The sequence below is a fragment of the Gopherus evgoodei genome, chromosome 10, assembly GCF_007399415.2.
Source record: "Gopherus evgoodei ecotype Sinaloan lineage chromosome 10, rGopEvg1_v1.p, whole genome shotgun sequence".
Taxonomy (NCBI): Eukaryota; Metazoa; Chordata; order Testudines; family Testudinidae; genus Gopherus; species Gopherus evgoodei.
Genome location: NC_044331.1, coordinates 41952530 through 41966620, shown reverse-complemented (window position 1 = coordinate 41966620; position 14091 = coordinate 41952530). Strand labels below are relative to the sequence as shown.

The following is a 14091-nucleotide window of genomic DNA, read 5'->3' as shown; positions in this document are numbered from 1 at the left end:
TAGTATGTGCTAATACCATACCTTAAATCAGTGGTCACCAATTGGTTGATCACGATGAACTGGTCAATCCTGGAGATTCTCCCAGTCGATTGCAATCTCCAGCAGTGCAGCAGGTCTGCTGCTAAAGCAGGCACCCTTCCTGCCCCAACCCCACACCACTCCCAGAAGCGGCCAGCATGCCCCCGCAACCCGTGTGTGTGTGTGTCTCTCTCTCTCTCCGCGCACTGCTCCTGCTTGCAAGCACCGCCTCTGCAGCTCCCATTGGCTGGGAACAGGGAACTGCAAAGAGGGGCAGCCTGCAGAGCCACATGCCTCCCCCAGGGGCTTCAGGGGCGCATTGGCCCCTTCTGGGACCGGCGTGAGGCTGGGGCAGGCAGGGAGTCTGCCTTAGCCTCACTGCGCCACCAGCCGGGAACTGCCTGAGGTAAGTGCCACCTGGCAGAAGCCTGCATCCCAACCCCCTCCTGGAGCCAGCATCCCATACCCCCTCCTCAGAGCCCGCACCCCACACCCCCTCCTGCACTCAACCCCCCTGCCCCAGGCTCAGCCTGGAGCCCCCCCCCACATGGAAAACCCCTCAGCCCGAGCCCAGAGCTTGCACCCCCTTCCTGAACCCCAACCTCCTGCCCAGTGAAAGTGAGTGAGGGTGGGGAGGAGCAAGTTTTGGAGAGAAGGGGAGATGCAGTGAATGGGGCTGGGCAGATCCTGGCTTACCCTTAAATTCAAAGTGATCTTGGGCATAAAAAGGCTGTCAGTGGGTGCTAAGCACTCTGAGGAACTAGGGGGAGAGGGAGATGTTAAGAGGGGGGCTGCGGGTGGGTGCTCAGCACCCATCATTTTTTATGCTGCGTGCAGACCTAGTCACCCCATCTCAAAAAAGACTGGAATTGGAAAAGTTAAAGAAAAGGGCAACAAAAAAGAATAGGGATATGGAACAGTTTTCATATTTAGACCGATTCATAAGACTGGGATTTTTCAGCTTGGAAAAGAGACAACTAAGCGGGGATACAATAGCAGTCTATAATATCATGACTGGTGTGGAGAAATAGATAAGGAAGTGTAATTTACTCCTCCTCATAATACAAGAACTAGGGGGTCACCAAATGAAATTAAAAGGCAGCAGGTTTAAATCAAACAAGGAAGTATTTCTTCACACAACACACAGTCAACCTGTGGAACTCTTTGCCAGGGGATGTTGTTAAGGCCAAGACTAACAGGGTTCCAAAAAGAATTAGATAAGTTGCTGGAGAATAGGTCCATCAATGGCTATTAGCCAGGATGGGCAGGAATGGTGTAACTAGCCTCTGTTTGCCAGAAGCTGGGAACGGGAGATAGGGAATGAATCACTTGATGATTACCTGTTCTGTTCATTCCTTCTGAAGCACCTGGCATTGGACACAGCCAGAAGACAGGATACTGGGCTAGATGGACCTTTGGTCTGACCCAGTATGGCCATTCTTAATTTTTCCAACATAAAGTATAAGAACATATCTGACCCTAAATAAAAGGCTGGCATTTGATGCAAGGATATATCGTACCAGATCAGTCAGTAGAAATCTTGCAAAAAAAGCTATCTATCTTAACTCATATGGAATATGCTACAGGCACTAAAAAGCAGCGTAAGTATTATACAAAGAAAATAAAACCTATTGCGAGATCTCAAATCAAAAGCAGTGAACATGACTTTTGACTTTGCAACCTGAAGTTCTCATTTAGAGCAAAAAGTATATTTTTCAAGGAAGAGAACTCAAAATTATAGGATCTACAGAAATATAAGACGACAAATAGCAATTATGTAAAGTAGCCCTACATTGGGTCATAGTTCAAGCTGACAAACTTCAAATATAAATGGATTTTTTTTAAGTGAACATATTAAGCCACGGGAACAGATTACACTATATGGAGAAAGATGTCTTAATTATAGTCTTTAAATCAGGGTGAAATTCTGCCTCCACTGAAGTCAATAAGAGTTTGCCATTAATTGCAGTGTAAACACCCACAGAGGCCAGACACTGTGGTTGGCCCATGCCAGCTGACTGGGGTTCCTGAGACTCAGATTAAGGAGCTGTTTAATTGATGTGCAGACATGGAGCTCTAAGACCCTAGTACTTCTCAGGGTCCTAAAGGCCAGGCTCCCACCCAAGAATCTACACCGCAATTAAATAGCCCCTTAGCTGAAGCCCATGAGCCCAAGTCATTTGGTATGGGTCAGCTATAGGTGTCTAATTACAGTGTGGACATGCACTGGCCAGGTCATAGTCTTTCTAAAAGATAAGCTCCAATTCAACCACAAATTGAATTTCTGCATTTAGCCCAACAATGAGTGAAAGCTATTGCCTGTGTTATGCAGGTGGTCCTATTTAAATGGTCAGCATATTCCCTTCTGACCTTACAATCCATGAATCTATGAAGCACTTACTATAAAAACAGGACAGCAAAAGCTTTATGAAAAATCAAGTTTTGTTAAAAGGAATACATTTTAAATACCTTTCTTAAGTGCTGCTTTCTTTAAACTTGAGCTAACAGGCTATGAAATTTATTTTTTACATCTCAAAGTATGACTGAAAACCCTTTATCACAGTTAACTCTCAGACTGTTTCAAAACTGAAGACATCATAAGGAAAGCCTTAGGCAAGCTGTAAAAAGAAGTGTTTGTCACCAGTTCTCTCCAATATATTTCATATTGTACATAGCGGAAGCAGTTTCTGGCAACAGCTGGATCAAATGAAGCAGAAGAAATGAGTAATGTCAGTTATGTATCACCATCCCAACAGTTAAGAGGCTCCTTATGCCATGACTACCTCCTAACCCTCCTGCCAAAATATGTATTACCTAAAATGTTTCTTCCTTTTTAGAAAACACAATTCTTTACAGAGCAACTGCACGTAACCATTGTTATTCACTTTTCACCAAATTCAAATGGTAAAAACTGGGGTTTAAGAAACTGTATAGCCTATGACCAAATAAATTTGTTAGTCTCTAAGGTGCCACAAAACTATTCCTCCTTCTTTTATAAAGACTGGGAGTGGATGGGTCATTATACAAAGTAAAAACTATTTCCCCATGCTAATTTTTCCTCTACTGTTACTCACACCTTCTTGTCAACTGTTTGAAATGAGCCATCCTGATTATCATTACAGAAGTTCTCTCCTGCTGATAATAGCCCACCTTAATTGATTAGTCTCCTGAGGGCTGGTATGGCAACACTCGTTTTTTCGTGTGTGTGTGTGTGTGTGTGTGTGTGTGTGTGTATTTTATATATTTTATATATATATATACACACACACACACACTCTCTCTCTCTCCCTACTCTATCTTCCACTGCATACCTCCGATGAAGTGGGTTTTAGCCCATGAAAGCTTATGCCCAAATAAATTTATTAGTCTCTAAGGTGTCACAAGTACTCCTTGTTCTTTTTGCTGATACAGACTAAGGGTATGTCTACATCTACAATTTTGCAGCGCTGGTTGTTACAGCTGTATTAGTACAGCTGTATAGGGCCAGCACTGCAGAGTGGCCACACTTACAGCAACAAGCGCTGCAAGTGGTGTTAGATGTGGGTGCAGCGCTGTTGGGCGGCTTCAAGGGGGGTTCGGGGAACGCGAGAGCAAACCAGGGAAGGAGACCAGCTTCCCCGCGGTTTGCTCTCGCGTTCCCCGAATCCCCCTGCAAACCGCAGGGAAGGAGACCTGCTTGCTCGGGGGTTCGGGGAACGCGAGAGCAAACCGCGGGGAAGGAGACCTGCTTGCACTGGGGTTCGAGGAACGCAAGAGCAAACCGGGGAAGGAGACCAGCTTCCCCGCGGTTTGCTCTCGTGTTCCCCGAACCCCCCTGCAAACCGCAGGGAAGGAGACCTGCTTGCACTGGGGTTCGGGGAACGCGAGAGCAAACCGGGGAAGGAGACCTGCTTGATTACCAGAGAGGCTTCCTCAGGTATGCTGGGATACCTGCTTATTCCACGGAGGTCAAGAAAAGTGCTGGTAAGTGTCTACACTTGATTACCAGCACTGGATCACCAGCGCTGGATCCTCTACACCCGAGACAAAACGGGAGTACGGCCAGTGCTGCAAACAGGGAGTTGCAGCGCTGGTGATGCCCTGCAGATGTGTACACCTCCTAAGTTGCAGCGCTGTAACCCCCTCACCAGCGCTGCAACTTTGTGATGTAGACAAGCCCTAACATAGCTACCACTCTGAAACCTGTACAGCCTTTTAATACTAACTTTCACATTCAAGTTACCACTACAGAGTCCCCTTTTAATAGCCACTGGCAAAACATCTTCAGCTGCATATTAAAAACACAAAGTAAATACTTTAAACATCTAAAACGTAGAATAAGACTTTTATTTTAATAATATTCCTTGTTGCTTTTGTTTGCCTTACCAGCAACAGGCTCACAGCAGTGTTGCGAAGGTGGAGTAGTTCTAGCCAGATAGGCCAAACTCTTATTAGACCGAAGACAAAAGGGGAAAGAAAGGAGAAATAAGGCAAGGAAGGAAAATGACACATAAGGTAGGGACTACATCTTGAATCCAAGACTCATGTCCCAAGTGTCCTTCAGGTTTTAGATGAAGCCAGAGGCATGTGCAGGAATTTTCATTTGACCGCTTCTGGAGGGGGACATTAAACAAGCACAAATGAAAGGTTTGCTTCCCTTCCCTCCTCCCTTCATTTCTCCAGAAGCCTCTGGAGGGGATGCCCAGTAGCAAGGATGCAGCAGCTCCCCCTGGCAGCGGCACTCTGTGTCCCTGCACCCCAGGGAAGGAGGAAGCAGCAGGGCAGCTGGCTGCCCGTTGAGCACCTCCTTCCCCTGTCCTTACAGCTGCTGCTTTTCCTTCCTTGCTGCTGAAGCCTCAGTGCTGCTGCCTGCTTTGCGGACCCCCCGCTGAGGTGAGTCAGGTGGTAAATGCTGAGGCAACAGGTGGGATTCCAACAGTAGGGAAGGATATGAAGCAAGCTGCAGCTGTAGGGAGGATGTTAGCCAGCCGCTTTGCTGCTTCTTCCCTCCCCGGGCTGCAGGGACACACAGACTGGGGAGGAGGGGTGTAAACTTACTTGCCCCCTCTTTGTGCACGCTGCTGGATGAAGCCAATGAAGGTAGCACTGTCATCTGGTTACCTCTTTCAGCTCCAGTCAGGATGTCATTTTGATTCTGAAAGGCAAAGGCCCAGTTGGTATCAGGAGAGGGTAGGAGTAGCAGCCGTCACGATGGTAAAGCTTACTTCTTCCAGTCCATGTGTCCCGTTCTCCCCATTTAGTGACCATCAGATAGGATAATGTCCAAGAAGGGATGGCAACCTCATTCCATTTGAATTAACGAATCAAAACATCTAATTTCTACCATAAACATCCTTCTCTTGTATCCAGAACATTTCAGCTCGTTGCTATGCCAACCTGTCACTAGCAGGAGACTAGAAGACCCCTTTGCACTGTTCTTTTTATTTAAACAATCCAGTTTGTCTCTGTCAATTTGACTCCAACTTTTGCTGATAACAAACCATATATCAGCCTGTTATGTTGTTTATCTTGGACAACTTAGGTACAGGCCTCTGCACAACAAGCTTCTGGGATTAGCACAATATAAATATTATATCCATTATCCACCTCAAAAATTCAATGAGAAGTTCTCAAAAATTCAAGCCACTACCATAAGAGCAAAAATGTTGCATAGAAAAAAAGGGAATCTGCAGTTAAAATTCCCACTTGTACATACAACTTCTCTCTTTGGCGTACAGTAAATAATGACACTAGCTCACGAAATTTCAAAGCTATACTAATTGGATTATGTAGCCTTCTCTTTAGTTCTTTTTTTCTTTCCAATATTACTGTAACAGGCAGTAATAGTCCATATTGACTTTTCTAGAGAGAAAAAACAGAAGTGTCCCCAACTCTTCTGGTTATGTTCACAGAGTTGGATTCTATTCCTGTCTTTTGGCATCCATGCCAAGCTTTAAACTGTGTCCAAATGATTTCTCCTGAACTCCTGTTAGTGACTCATCTTTTCAGTGATTTCAGGTAGTTCAGACTTAAAATGCCTGTTTGGTAGGTGTTTTGAAAAACACCTAATAAATTAAGTGACAAAAAATTATATATATTTTAAAGATTGCAGGGACTTGTTTACACCTCAGAACTGCAGCATTATGCTAGTACATTATAAGCAGAAAGTTAAACTGACTTGTCCATGTGAAACAGTATAAATTGGAAATGTAAATTGGAAGTATTAAATTATATTTAAACAAACATTGGCAAAGAATATTTTAATATATAATTAACCTGAAGTACCTTTCTCTTTGCCCTTCTGGTTTATGAGCCTCTTATCCTCAGACTACTGTGGTATCCATGTGAGTGTACCCCTCACTCTAATTTCTCTAACCTCTCTTCTGAGACACTATCATTCTTATTATCTTATTGTCCCCATTCTTGCATATCGTCTCCGTAAATGGTGCTTGAAACTGCTCATCATATTCCAGACGGGGTCTCAAGCAACCCTTTTTACATTGCCATAATGATCTCTTCTGATTCATGCTCTCCCCTCTCCATCTCAGTGCTCCACTTGCTTTCTGAACTGAGCTCTCTTGTTGTTTGCCAACCCTCATTACAATAGCTTCCTTCTCCTTTGATGAGGTATTGAATCATCTCCTTTATAACAAATGCTAATGCTATAGCGTGACTGCACAGTCCTATTAGCTCCAGTAGCACACTCCACTTGGGTACAGCATGGAGCCTTCAGCAGGTGAGAACGGCTCTTGTGCTCTGGCTTTGAGTCCTGCAGAGCCAAGGCAGTGTGCTTCTAGCAGCAAACAAACATACTTTTGGCACCTATGACAACAACACTACCACCTTCTTGGCTCTGGTGGGTGCCTGCGCCCCCTCACCCCTTTCCCCGCCCAAACTCCATCCCATCCCCGCCCCTGGCCCCACCCCCATTCCAACCCCATCCCCAAAGTCCTCGTCCTAACTCCAACCCTCCCTGCCCCTATTGAATCCCTTCCCCAAATACCTGCCCCACCTCTTCCCCCAGTGCGCCGCATTCTCCCTCATCCCCCCCTCCCTCCCTGCGCCACGAATCAGCTGTATAGTGGCACAATCGCTGGGAGGGAGGGGGAAAAGCAGGATGTGGCAGCATGCTCCTGGAGTTGTTCCATTGCAGCCATGGTTACCATCGAAAATGAAATATCAGCTACAATCACCACCACCTGTTGAAAACAGTTCTAGTATTCAGTACAATAGCACTCTGAGCTTGTAATGATAATCCAATGCTACCCTCACTTGTTATCCCATCTTGCCCCTTCCCCACTCAGGCCATGCTCACCATGGCTGGGGCTGCCACCGTGCTCTAAGACTACCAAGGGAAAGTGAGAAAGTTGTGCTTGTAACTTCTTAGGATCAAGGGGTCTAAGTGCACTGACACGGTTTCTTTACAAGTTACAGATGTGGCCTTGAGGGTCTCTTCTTGCACACCAGTGGAGTGGCTTGGCCAGATAAGGAGGAGAAAGAAGAGGACTGAAGATGACATGTTTCAGGGAGGTCCTGTAAGCCTCTGGTACTTCAGATTATGAGCAGAAAGCTTGGAGGGTAACAATCATTGAGAAAATGCAGAAAGAGAGATAGTGAGGACAGGAAAAATTGGCAGCAGGAGGTAACACTGCTCAGGGAGCAAACAAACATGCGGCAGTCTCTGATTGACCAGGATGAACACATCCATGCTAGTCTCCCACTACAGCCCACAGAGAACTGCATTCCAGGACCTCCCTTTGCTCCGTCTCCTCTACTTTCCATATATCTTCCAGGGCCATAGCAGTACCCAAGGCACTCCACCCCACAGGAGATGAAACACATTAACAGCTGCACACACACCAGTGAGGATTCACAGCTGAGTGTATGTGCTTGTGATTTCTCTGTTTCCCCCCCATAAAGGTACTTTTCCATGTATGCATAAAGTTTACCTCAGCATTACATGGGTAATATTTACATGGGTGTAGAATAAAAATCTACTTATGGAAACTGAATCTACTATTCTCCAAAATATGGTGACTGATGCTAACAGACAATAGCAATAGGTGCCTCTGCATTGTTACAGTAGCAAACACCGTTATTACAAGGTTTGGCAGCAGCAGCGATCCTTCGGGATTTTTTTTGTGACCAGGATAAGGCAATTTCTCTCAAAAGTGATAGTTCCTTCTCTGACAAGTCTTCACCAACATGGTGCCAGAAAACAATGTCACACTGTTACATTATATCAAACACATTACTGTGGCTCATTGTTAAAATGCTCCTTCAAAGCCTTCCTGATCCAAATAGTTGCTCTTTGAGCCCCTCTTATAGCACTGGTATCTGGCTGACAGTCGATCCTCTTCCATGTCCCACCCCTGAGGAAACTTCTCCCCCTTTGCTTCACATATATTATGAAGCACCCAGCAGACAGCTATGATCATGGAGATATTGTCCTGAATGAGGTCTAATCTCCTGGGGAGACAGAGTCAGTGACCCTTTAAGAAACCAAAGGCAAATTTAACTATCATTCTGAACCTTCTGAGCCAGTTGTTGCAGCACTCCTTGCTGCTGTCAAGGTATATGCCAGTGTATGGCTTCATGAGCCATGGGAGCAAGGGGTAGGCTGGGTGGCCCAGGAGCACTACTGGCATTTCCGAATCCCCAGTGGTAATCCTCTGGTCTGGAAAGAAAGTCCCTGCTTGCAGCTTTCTGTAAAACTGATGAATCTCAACATTTGTTATCAAGTCATTCCATTTACTACCTAGTATTTGTCTAAGGCACCAGCTTTAATAGGCATTTAGACATCTGTATCTTTGGTGGATTTCCAGCTTTCACATCCATATATCAAGATAGAACCTTTCAGCTGAAGGTTCATTATTTGGTCTTTAAGTTGTAGTTTTTCAATGACCAAATCTTGTTTACACAGCTGCGGCCTTGCCAATTTGTGACATTTCCATCTGGACATCCCCATGGCTTGCATGTTACTGCCAAGATATGTGAATTGACTCGCTTCTTGTATTCCTTTGCCTTCTTAAGAATTGCTTGAGTTGGTAGTTGCTGGGGTTCTCATTAAAATTGATTTTGCATAACTATTAACCCCATTTTTGAGGGGGGAGTTTTGTGATGCTGGGCAGTCTTTCAGTCTTTATTTGCATGTTGGCTGAGCTGTCACTTAGAGCAACATCATCTATAAGATGTAAATATTCTAATATGTTTAACCATTCGCTCAAGCCTGCATTTTCTTTACTGTGCATGTTGCACCTTGCTATAAACCCTTGATTATTTTTGCTGGCGTACCAATAACACTTCAGAGTGTTCTAGAATGAATCACAATGGAGGCTATCAAATATTTGTTTGAATTATGAAGTTTCTGATGAGTAGTTCCTGCTATTCAATGCTCTCTTCTATGATTATTCTTAGGATAAAAATCTGATTGACAAATGATCTTCTGCTCTTCCCTAAACCTTAGTCTCAACCATTTCCTTTATTCTGCTTATGAGGATACTGCAGAAGACTTTACCTATCGCTAAAAGGAGATGTTGCTATTGCTTAGGTCACTTTTCTTTGGTATTTTGATTATAATGCCCTTCCCATTGTCAGGAGGCTTTTCCTGGTCCCATACTTGGTTGAAAAGTTCAGCAACTTTATCAATAGGCTCCCAGCAGGCTTTCAGTGTTTCCCCCGTGACTTGGTCTTCACCTGCAGCTTTCCCAAGTTTTAATTTCATTGCCTCTTGCACTTTACAAAAATTGCTCTCACACTTCTGTGTTTATCTGATACTTCACTGCAGCCCAAACTACATAAAGAAAAGTTAATTTGGATCTATTTGAGACAGCTAAGATGTCTCCTGTTAGGGCCGACGCAACCCATTAGGCGACCTAAGTGGTCGTGTAGGGCGTTAACATTTGGGGGGTGGCGACCGCAGCGGTCGGACCTTCTGCCGCCTAAGGCAGCAAAAAAGCTGGTGGCGCTCCTGTCTCCTGTATGTTAGCAGGAAGTAACTGGTATACTGAATCCAGTATACTGAACAATGTGGGGAGCAATTTGGGATTACATGTTGAAGATGTAGAGGAAAAGGAATAGAAAACAGGTGGGGAAGGGGATAGAAGGAAGAGCACTTTTGTTCTTGTCACTAGCAAAAACCCAAATGATCTAGATTTCCTGTCAAGCAGAGAGAAGAACTTAATCACCTAGTAATTTTGAAAATAATAAGTAGTAGTGGCATCTCTTATTTTCTTTGACTATTTGCACATGCTCATCTTCTGCCATTATAACTAGGCTCTGCTAAGTAAAGCATTCCACATTTTACAAGTGAAAACAGTTTGTTTTTATTATGAGAAATTACTGGGAAATGTTCACATTTTTATTCATAAAAATGAATTATGATTCTAGCCAAACACATTAAATGTTCTTTTCACATAGTAAATGACAATCCAAAGATAAGCAAAATGCTGCAAGTGCTTGTCTTTCAAAATGTATTAAGAAAGCAGTGAAAAGCTAATCTGTTAGAGGACCTAACTAAAGCTAAACATTCTTGACAGCCCCTCGAGCTGATATGGCAGATACAATTTACACTGGGCTTTCTTTATTAGTTCTGCGTATGCTATTTCTCTGAGGTCTATTATAACCCTAGATGACCACACAGTAGGCTGGGGCACTTCATATAATAAAAAATGAGTATTGTTTAAGAATGTCAACATACAGGGAAATTGGGTAGCTCAAGGGACTGAGTGAGTTATGGAGATACTCATTCCTATGTCACCTGTTTGAAATCCACCAAGGCTGGAATGGATTCAACGCAGTTTCCAAAATCATAACTATGTGATCAGTGGCCTACAGACTCAAACAAATCTGAGATATTATTTCAATTCAGTGAGAAGACAGAATGATCCCAAGAACACGATCACAATCAACGCCCTTTTTTCACATTTCAGCAAATAAGACAAAGACTGACTAGATCCAGATACTAAACTATATATAGGGCCAATGATTTCAATGGGCACTTTATAAAACACAGTTGGGATTTCATGTTAAAATGTATTTAATCTCATTTTCTCATTTCTGGCAGATGACAGCTTGCATATAAAGCAACTGCTCAGAGGGAAGCCCAAAATATCAATACAATTTGAGGGTACTTACTGTTTGTGAAATCACATCACTGAGGAGTTTTAGCGTAAGTTGATTACTGAGTTAATTATTCATCCTTTCCTTTATAGCTAGGAACAAGTACATGATTGGAAGGAAGGAATGAATCAAATCAAATAATTTAATTTTGTATATAAATTTCATTACAACTTAAAATTTGAACAGACTTACTTGCTTTATTTTTTGGGCTTTCCCTCTTGTAGAACTTTCCTGCTTTAGCTAGAAGAAGTGAAAAGCTGAGGTGGGGTCCTTGTTGCTGGCAAAAAATGTGAAAACTGAGTAGAGAAGTAGGATTACAGTAGTCTACCACATACAGCAGGATTTTCATGCTTACACACAGCTATATTGTGACTAACGATCAGTGATCATTCCAAAACACCAAAAGCTAACCGGAGCATAATTATTTGAGGAAACTGAATGACTTCTTCCTCACTAATTGTATAGCTTCCCTGCACTCGGAATGGAAAGACCATGCTATTGCAATACAATAGCCAATAATTTAGATTTGATGCAGAGGTGACTGCCTCATTAGGGCAGCTGGATTTTTCTAAAAGTCAGAATCTCGTCTGGATGATTCTTTTGCTAAACTTCCTTGAGTCCCGAAGCAAATTTTAAACAGCTAAGGTATAAGCTCCTGCATAATAGTGCTTATAGTGAATACAGCAACTCAACCAGAACTAAATGGTGTCATGAATGCAACGCAATTGCACACACAATTATACTGTACTCCTAAAAGTATGAAACATGTGCCTCTAGAATAATGGTCTCCAACCTTCTTACACACAAGATCACTTTTTGAACTTAAGTGCAACCCAGGATCTACCCCACCCATTCCCCAAGGCCCCGCCTCTTCCCCAAAGCCTCACCCTGATCACTCCATCCCCCACCACCCCCCCGTTACTCACTCTCCCCCACCCTCACTCACTTTCACCAGGCTGGGGCAGGAGGTTGCGGCTGGGGAGGGATGCAGGCTCCAGGCTGGGGCCGAGGGGTTCAGCGTGTGGGAGGGAGCTCTGGGCTGAGCCTGGGGAAGAGGGTTGGGGTGCAGGAGGGAGTGAGGGGTGCAAGCTCTTGGAGGGAGTTTAGGTGCAGGAGGGGGCTCCAGGCTTGGGCAGTGTTGGAGTGCAGGAGGGGGTGTGGGCTCTGGGCTACGGCAGGGGTTCAGGGTGCAGGATGGGTTCTGGCTCCAGTAAGAGGCTCAAGGCTTGGGTGTGAGCTCCTACCGGGCTGCATTTATCTCAGGTGGCTCCCAGTCTGCAGCACAGCAGGATTAAGGCAGGCTCCCTGCCTGCCCGGAACCATGTTGCTCCCAGAAGCAGCCAACACACCCCTGTGGCCCCTGGGACATGCTGGTCACTTCCAGGAGCAGCATGGGGCCAGGGCAGACAGGGAACCTGCTTTAGAACTGCTGTGCAACTGAACTTTTAGCAGCCGGAGATCACAATCGACTGGCAGAGGCTCCAGGATTGACCAGCCGATAGCAATCTAGAGGTTGGTAACCACTGCTCTAGAACAAGCCATGGAGTCATGGCCCTTTTGCACTATCAAAAAGTTCTATCAATTGCAGCATGCACTTATGAACTTTTCCAGAGAAATATTTCTCCCTGTATTGGTTGTGAATATTAAAGCAAAATACACTTACCCCATTTAAATGCTCCAGGTTTTCTTAAAATGTTCAAGAACAATTTAAATTTGGGCTACAAGCCAGTATGTGAAATTTCACCTCAAACTAGTATAGAGAAGGTTACAGAAAGTGTGACTTTTGAATGAAATGGTTCTTTCATCCTTAGCTATATGGTTACTACACAACACAATTTGGCAAATAGTATGTCACATGACACAATTTTACTCGATATTGTGATCCAATCCTTTAAAAACAAAACCTGCTGAAGTAGGACCACCTTATCTCCAAATTTAAAATCTAGCCCTTAACACTGAATTAATGTACAGTAACTCCTCACATAACATTGCAGCTATGTTCCTGAAAAATGCAAATTTAAGTAAAATGATGCTATGCGAATGCAATTTCCCCATAAGATTTAACATAAACGAGGGGGTTAGGTTCCAGGGAAATTTTTTTCACCAGACAAAAGTTCTCTCTCTCTCTCACACTCACACTCACACTCACACTCACAGTTTTAAACAATTTAATACTGGCACACAGTGATGATGATTGTGAAACTTGGTTGAGGTAGAGGAGTCAGATGGTGGGATATTTTCCAGGGAATGCCTTACTGCTAAATGATCAACTAGCATTTGGCTGAGCCCTCAAGTGTTAACTTGTTGTTAACCTAGCCTCCCTCTACAAAGCAGAAGGCCCGGAGGGAGGGGAGAGAGCATAGCAGACAGAGACAGAGACACACACCACGTGTGTGAGAAAGAGATATGCACATTTCCCCTTTAAGTACACTGCCTTGTTAATTAGATCATCTTGCTGAGACCACAACTGCTGCCTGCAAGCTCCCTCTGTCCTGAATCCCCTCCCCCCTGCTATATGGAAATGGGGTAAGTGGGGTGCAGAAGCAGGGGGGAGGGGGACACCCTCACAGCCCCCACTTTCCCCCTCCCCCCATACAGCAAGCAGGAGTCTCTGGGAGCAGCTCCAGGGCAGAAGCAGCACATGGCAGTTGTGGGAGGGACAGCTGAATGCCGGTAATTGCTAGCCTGCTGGGCAGCTGCAGCACAGGGAACTTAGGGGAGTGGGGAGCTGATAGGGGGGCTGCCAGTCTGCCCTGATTCCAAGCCCCCACCAGCTAGCTCCAACAGGCTGCTCTTCCTGCAAGCAGTGGACAAAGCAGGTGGCTGCCAAACGACTTTAGAAGGGAGCATTGCACAACTTTAAATGAACATGTTCCCTAATTGATCAGCAATGTAACAACGAAACAATGTTAATCGGGATGACTTTAAGTGAGGAGTTACTGTATCTGCCATGATTTAAAGAGGAAACTTGTA

At 44.5% G+C, this 14091-nt stretch overlaps 1 protein-coding gene across 14 annotated transcripts in view; it reads right to left on the bottom strand.

The window, feature by feature from the left end:
• The window catches only part of CSNK1G1 (casein kinase 1 gamma 1), a 320905-nt gene that overhangs the window by 112832 nt on the left and 193982 nt on the right, over positions 1 to 14091 (bottom strand). The window contains exons 2-3 of one of the 14 annotated variants that reach the window (XM_030578659.1): positions 7089 to 7196; positions 5056 to 5152 (exon numbers count right to left, since the gene is read on the bottom strand). The exons of 11 other annotated variants lie outside the window; for them this stretch is intronic. In XM_030578659.1, the coding sequence (XP_030434519.1) occupies positions 5056 to 5152; positions 7089 to 7163 (172 nt within the window). In that variant the 5' untranslated portion in view covers positions 7164 to 7196. Of the gene's footprint in view, positions 1 to 4383; positions 4497 to 5055; positions 5153 to 7088; positions 7197 to 14091 lie in introns of those variants that run through there. 2 more of the 14 variants (XM_030578666.1, XM_030578667.1) reach the window with 2 other exon arrangements.